This window comes from Necator americanus, chromosome III (genome assembly GCF_031761385.1).
Source record: "Necator americanus strain Aroian chromosome III, whole genome shotgun sequence".
Lineage (NCBI taxonomy): Eukaryota > Metazoa > Nematoda > Chromadorea > Rhabditida > Ancylostomatidae > Necator > Necator americanus.
Window position 1 is genome coordinate 18,649,016 of NC_087373.1, and position 7,214 is coordinate 18,656,229.

The 7,214-nt window shown below is 46.1% G+C and overlaps 1 protein-coding gene across 2 annotated transcripts; it reads left to right on the forward strand.

Annotated features, from left to right (window-relative positions):
* Positions 1-1,761: 1,761 nt before the first annotated feature.
* On the forward strand, positions 1,762-3,828 carry RB195_010040 (uncharacterized protein; the record flags this gene model as incomplete). Of its 2 annotated transcripts, XM_064190859.1 has the most annotated exons (4): positions 1,762-1,810; positions 2,952-3,044; positions 3,638-3,756; positions 3,817-3,828. In XM_064190859.1, 4 exons carry the CDS (start codon positions 1,762-1,764, stop codon positions 3,826-3,828), a joined length of 273 nt encoding a protein of 90 aa, XP_064048441.1. The 2 variants fall into 2 exon arrangements, with proteins under 2 accessions (XP_064048441.1, XP_064048442.1); XM_064190858.1 differs by lacking the exons at positions 1,762-1,810; positions 2,952-3,044 and adding an exon at positions 3,427-3,511.
* Between the last annotated feature and the right edge of the window lie 3,386 nt (positions 3,829-7,214).

Genomic DNA, 7,214 nt, shown 5'->3' on the forward strand with positions numbered 1-7,214 from the left:
GTGAATAACTAAGTCAGTCGGGGCTCTAAACCTAAGAATTAGCCTTGACAGGATCATCATCTTAAAGGATGACATGTAGGGCAAAGCTACTAGGAGAAAAGGAAGATGAGCTGCCGGAGATAAGAGCGCGGTTGAGTGCCCCTCATCAACTCAATTTACCCCTCCAAAAGTCCATGACGTGGGTGCAGAAACCGGCCTTTACAATACAAACCAAAGAGTTGCGATAAATTAGTATTTTATCGAAGTACCCGATTTACAGGACACAATAAACTGCTTGAATGCAGATATTTGATAAACCCCGCTTAATGAATGCACGCAAAAAGATCCATTTTGGATGCTGCGATCTCTACCCTGGGACCCACTATACTTCAGACGGATATACAGTAGACGACCATAGCTTAAAGGCATCACCCCACGAATCTGAGGTGGTGCAGATTTCAGGTGGAGTATTCGTACACGGGATGGGAGACTATGGAGAGGGGGGTGTGATGCCGCCCATTTCCTCCTAATTGCCGTAAAAAACGGCCCGGCGGCGCCGCACAAGGCTGTCGCGCTCCAGTCGAACTCCTTGTCGAAAATAGTGCGCCAGAACGCTCGAAGCCGTATCTTCCGGGCCGTTTTAACGGCAATTAGGAAGAAATGGACGGAATCACCCCCCTCTCCATAGTCTCCCATCCCGTATACGAATACTTCAGCTGAAATCCGTACCACCTCAGATTCGTGCAGTGATGCCTTTAAAGGCCCCACGAATCTGGGATGGTACGGGATTCAGGCGGGTAAAGCCTATAGGGGGTGGTAGATTGTGAGGAAGAGGGTGATTTTGTTAACCTCTCCCCGCATCAGTGTGAACTGACGACACCGGAACACTGTTTTTTTCTACGACGGCTTCTGCGTAACCCTTGCGCCCCGCTCCAGCCTGTGATTCGTCGGAAATTCACTCGAACACCCCGATGGGCAATTCACTTCATTCGACAAATCGCAGGGGAGGGGAGAAGGTGGAGGGGGGGGGGGCGAAGTGGTTGCGCATTGCAACAGAAGCCGTCGTATTAAAAACAGTTCCGGGGTCGTCCGTTTACACTGATACAGGGAGAGATGAACGGAATCACCTTCTTCCCCACAATCTACGACACCGTGTGGGCTTTACCCGCCTGAAACCCCTACCACCCCAGATTCGTGGGGTGATGCCTTCAAAGACACCAAACATCTGAAAGCCAGCAACCTGCGGACGATTGAAAACTGATCCGCTTTGTATGTATTATAGCCGGCTAATGCGGTTTTGTGCTAGAAACCAAAATGTTTCTACCTAACTGTAACCAGCGCATAATGTTCTAACTCTTTTGTAGTAGTGTACGAAACCACCAGACGATACCTCTAGAGTGGTGCCTGCAGAGACACGCATCCAAATGGTCCAGCTCCTAGGATTATGCGAACACAAAGCCGACTTTCATGTGAGGCAGACGGCTACAATGTGTGCTTTCTCCAACTTTTTATTCATATTTCTCTGGATTCCAAAACCTTGATTAGTCACTAAGGAGATGAGAGCTGAGTCCGTCTCAGATTGCGTGAGCGCTGTCAAGAAAAAAAAAACCCAGCAAGACAAACTACATACATGTTTTCTTGTTTTGCCAACAAGATTTTTCCGAAACGTCATTTGTGGCCTGAATTTCCGACAACGTAGCCTTCTTACCAAAGGGCTGAGAAGGTTCGAGGTTCTTCGAAGCTGTGCATATCCCGTCGAACTCCTCTCCTTTCTTTCTTTCCATGTCCAAGAGGTTCTTTCCAAGCCTTACTATCGTTCCAAGTGTAGAAGGTAAGAATTGCGAACAAGAAAAAAAAAACTGACCAGTCTCACCGGTTTGCGAGGATGGTGAACCAACACGTTAGTACTGATTGTCTCCCAAGACGAATGAGGCAAATGATATTTCGAGAAAATCTTTCTTGTAAGATGACTTGAGCACGCAGAATTTTGTTGCATATGTTTCAGTACAACCGTGTAATCGTTTGTAAATATTGCTGTAGATATCCGTAAGAAACTATACTCCGGTCAAAAATTCGAAATTTCTATGCTGATTTCTGTGGTCATATTCCCTTATATTCGTTCTTTGGGCCGAAACTCAACAGCCACAGTGATACAAAGTGATAAAGGCGGTTCTGGAAAGGAATGGTCGAGGAGAATCACGTACGATCAAGAAGTAACCGTTTACGCGCAAATCAGGACCTTTTGACTAGACTGTACAGCATCTGACATGGACTCTCCCGGAGCGGCCTCACATTTCTTCAGCAGTTATGGTGAAATCTGCTTCTAACTGTGGTTCAAATACGAATTGAGGTCGAAGGAAAAGAGCGAAGAGAGGGATGTACGCAAGCTCGTATACCATAGTGGAAAATGTCTGGGAAATCCAATGAAAAAAGAAAAGGTGCAGATCTCCTCCAAATTGGTTTAAATTCTCTCATTCTTGATTTCGGAAACCTAGCATGTACAAATGCGAGATGGAGGAAACGACCTGAAGAATGGTGCAGTTGCGTACGCGGCTGCGCCCAATTGGAACGGTGAAGTTTGGGTTTGGTCACTTTCTGCGATCGGACTGCAGAAATGATCAAGACTGACCCTTGATCGTCTCTGCAGTTCGATCGCAGCAAGCGAGGATCTCACCTCGATCGCTACCACTGGCTCCTCGACTCCTTCGAGAGCAGCTATTCAGCGATTACAAGTTTTGCGAGATGAATTGCTGAAGACTTTCAAGCTAAAGCACTTCTAAAGCTATTGTTTAGGATAAGTCGTCCATTCCATTTTATTCAGGATAGGGTTTACAGCAGTTAGTGGCGCAGGGCCAAGCGTACGTTAGGATTAAGGGGGAAAAGAGGAAACAAGAACCGACCTATATCAAGCAAACAAAATTAGATGTACGGTGAACAAGGGTCAGCAAGAAGAATCTAAGAAGATTTTGCAGTGTTCGTTTGCGAGCGTGCAGCGATGTGTTGCCAAATTCTTATTAGAAAGGTCCGAGATCAATCCGTGGCAGGAGTGAGATTTCGCATCCAAGGTGAAAAAGTTGAAGGAGTATATTTCTCATCCAAAAATAATGATTTTTATGCTGTTACTCAAAGAAAGAAGAATTTCGACGTCATTACCGTACGAAAAAAGACATTTACAACAGGAATTAAGGGCAAAATTAGTGCAGGGCAGGCTGCACTAGTCAATAGCGACGCTCACGTGAACACCAACCACAGTTCTGCAAGAAGAGACAGATTGTCCCCATATTTATTCAAAATTTGGTGTTTCTATCTTCTTAGTTTTTTGGAATCTAGTCGAAGAAAATAGTAAAATTCTCCTTCTATTTTTGGATTTCTCCCAACTAGCTTTAGAGAGATATGAAGCACTGGTAGTTGCGGTTATAGTTACAGTTATATGCTATAGTTATAGTTATGGGCGGCCTCGCTCGAAGCGGTGCGGCGGAGACAGCGGTTGGAATAGAGATGGGTCCGTGGCGAACTGCAGAGATGGGTGGCGGTAGCGAGGATCCTTGCTCGATCCTAACCGCTACGCTCCACCTCGCCGCGTCGAGCGGAGCTGCTGGCGCAGCCGTCCGTGCTTCATGTCGTTCTGACCCAACTACACGTAGATAAAAATTTGCAGGTGAGGATCTTGGAGCAATAGGACCCTCATCTTCGCAGCCTGAATGGAGGTCTCACCACGACAGCGACCGCTTGCGTAACTACACCACATGCCAAGATGTTCAAATACGACTGTACATAGTGAGTTTTCAGCAGTTGTGCACTAAGCATTCCACATAATCGGTTAGTTTAAACTTTCAGGAAACAAAATAAAATCAAAGGATTCTAATTCAATGGAGTTTCATACGAATATTCGAATGAGTATTATGTTGGAATAACACGACAATGAAGTTATGCACATGAATTTTTTTTTTAACAAAAGGTCCAATCGCAGAGGTGGGGTGACCAAATGAACGGGGGTTGGTTGAAGTGGGGCGTTCCTTGATAGCGTACATTGGTGTTGTGTCTGTTCGTGAAGGCACACTAAATCAGAAACGAGCATAAAACGTGTGATAAGCGACTCGTTTCCATGCTGTCTGATTCAGCAAAACAAGCACCAAACAAAAAGTGTCGCTGTGGATGGCGTCGGCGGAACAATCAAAACAGTATGGGCGATGAAACGTTCATTTAGTGATAACACCTTCAGAAACAGTGGATTGAACAAGAAACGGCTTTCCGAAGGGATGCTCACATTCACTGTCGCTGTCACTCTCTTTTCCCTCTCTCTGAAGAACCTAATCATACATGCGCTTTCTCGACGTCAAGTTGAACACTTCTGTCAGCTTGAAGTGATTTCGAGTGATTCGGGACATACATAGACACAAAACAATTGAAGGACTTGCGAATTTTTCGCAGTTAATAAGCGATATGGGGCGGGTGTGGTGTAGCGGTTAGAGGTTCCGTTTCCTGCACGATCGATCGGAGGTTCGTATCAGCCCTAGTGCTCACCAAACCTTTCATCCCTCCGGCGTCGATAAATTGGTAGCAGACTTCTCTGGGAGGATAAAAACACTGACTTGACACATTGGCTAGCCATCGCAAGTTATTGTATAGGGCGGTTACACGTTCGTAAACCTCAAACGATTCTGAATTGAAGTGAACGTGGGGGCGCATCCCAAGCGTTTGATTAACGCCAGAAACTTTATCCTTTAACCTTTTATGGGGCGGGTGTAGTGTAGCGGCCAAAGGTTCCGCTGCCTGGACGGTCGATCGGAGGTTCGTGTCCGCCCTATTGCTCACCAAGCCTTTCATCCCTCCGGGGTTGGTAGTAGACTTGAGATAAAAACACTGACACATCGGCTAGCCACCGCAAGTCATTGCATAGGACGTAGGCCAGTTACACATTCGTGAACCTCAAACGACTCTGATTCTGATTGAAGTAAACGTGGTGGAGCATACGAAGCGGATTGATTAACATTTCACACACACTTTAATAAGCGATATTAGCCATTGGTACCCGTGTGATCAGTACAGGCAACGAAGCACCTCATTACATCCTTAACAGTGATGGAAAGGAAGCGCGTAAAGAACCCCTTCTCATGAATCGTAGTCGTTTAACAAAATTGTCTGAGATTCATCGATCCGCTAAACAATTCTAATAGAAATTATCTGAAAACATGCGAACATGTAAGCATTCGGAAGAAGTTTCGAATGAACAGACGAAACACTGGTATAGTAAGGTCAAAACGACATGAAACACGTACGCAATTGCGTACGCGGCTTCCCCCGAGGCGCTTCGGTGGAGCGTAGCAATTAGGAGCGTGGTGAAGCCCTTGCTGGCGTCATCCCTCGCTGCAGTTTGCAACGGTCCCACCTCGGCTTCAACTGCTGCCTCCACCGCGCCATTTCGAGCGCGTACGCAGATGCACCGCAACTACACGAAAATTCAACTTGTATATCAGTGTACAGTCGGGTCAAAACGACATGAATTCACGAAAACGTGAATTCATGTCGTTTTGACCCGACTGTACACTGATATACAAGTACGCACTTAAACTTACTAAACTCAACACAACAATTAGAAATAATTTGGAATGTTTTGATCCGAGCAACATGTAAGAGTTGGAATGTAACAACTCTTGTGTAGTCGGGTCAAAGCGCCATGGAGCTCAGTGCGCTTGCGTAAGTGCCTGCACTCGAAGTGGCGAGGAAGAAAGCGGCTGGAATCGACGTGGCACCACCGCCAACTGCTGCGAAGAATGGTGGAGGCGAAGGTCCCTGAGCTACGCTTCACGGCACCGCTTCGAGCGCTCACGCAAGTGCACTGTATGGTTTGAACTGACTATTTGTAGGTGCGGAATAGAAGTGTTTTGAACATGCAAGTTTATTTCAGGTGACTGGTGATCAGTTCATATCCTCCTTACGCTGCCAACAATAGAAAGGTGACAGACACTCGAGAGAGATTGATTTGGGCAGAATTTTCCTACGCTCTGGTCAATTTTTAGTCCTTATACACAGCATTATTGTGAATTACTGTTTTTATGCATTAATAGCATTGCTTATTTGCTATGTATGAACAAACTCAAAACACAGGCCCAGGATTCGATGGCATCATGATCTTTCGGGATGATGTATCGGCTAGAAAAGAAATGCTTCTTGTGCAGCGAACATTCTTTGCTGAAATAACCTGACGCCTTCCTGGACAATTTATCTCCAAAACGATGGTCCAAAGAGAGTGCTTTGCAGCAACTCCTCTTTGCTAATTTTCGTCAGGCATCGGTTGGAAGTAAACACACCACGAGTTGGTCTCCCGATGAAGCTGTATTCGATCGGGGATGGTACTGATGCTAGGAGAGAAAGATTTCGCCACGGTCACAACTATGAACCAATATCACGTACAAATTGACGAGGAAATCACGAGGAGCTGTTAGACGCACAAGAAAGAGGAGGCTCCGAACTTGTCGGTCCTACCGATTATCGCCACATCGATCGGAGACGCGGAGGGAGTCCGAACCACTCGTGAGTGTGCAATTGACTGAGGGTTTCTTGCAATTTCGCTCTTCTCCTGGATTAACGCTTGCACGGTAAGGAGCTCTAATGAACACGCAGTGAAACGAAGTGTAATGATGAAAGATTCCGCCGCGCAGGGTACACCCCAGACCGTTTCTTATTATGCAGGCGTATTCAGATCAAAACCACCTGAGCATGTATCCAATAAAAGTTTTCAGTTGTAACGCGCTGCAGCGAAAACACGTGGTTTGGTAGAAAACATTGCTATCCAATGAAACTTTGTCCACGGCTTAACAGATTACGCAGTTGGAATGTACCTGTACCCTTGTATACTTGTAACGAAGGCTCGGTCTTGCAGCGAAGTCCCGTCGCACCGAATTTGCGTAAGGAAAATAACCAAGCTATATCTCTGGATGCACTTGGGAGGTGGAGCTAGCGGTTGCAATCGCGGACGGGCCCTCGCTTGCTGCAACTCAGCTGCAGAGAAGAGTAAGATCCCACCTCGAGCAACGAACTGAAACCCTCTTGAGGTGGGATCAGCGCAGCCAACTAATTAAGAACAGCACCAAGCTTCAGAACGTTTTGACCCGAATATAAACATTTTGTGGAATGAGATGAGGACATCCTGCTTGTCAACGCATTGATTAATATTTTCCTTTCGTCTCGTTACATTCTAGTCTAGAAACTTTGGTCTAGAGGGTAGAGAAATC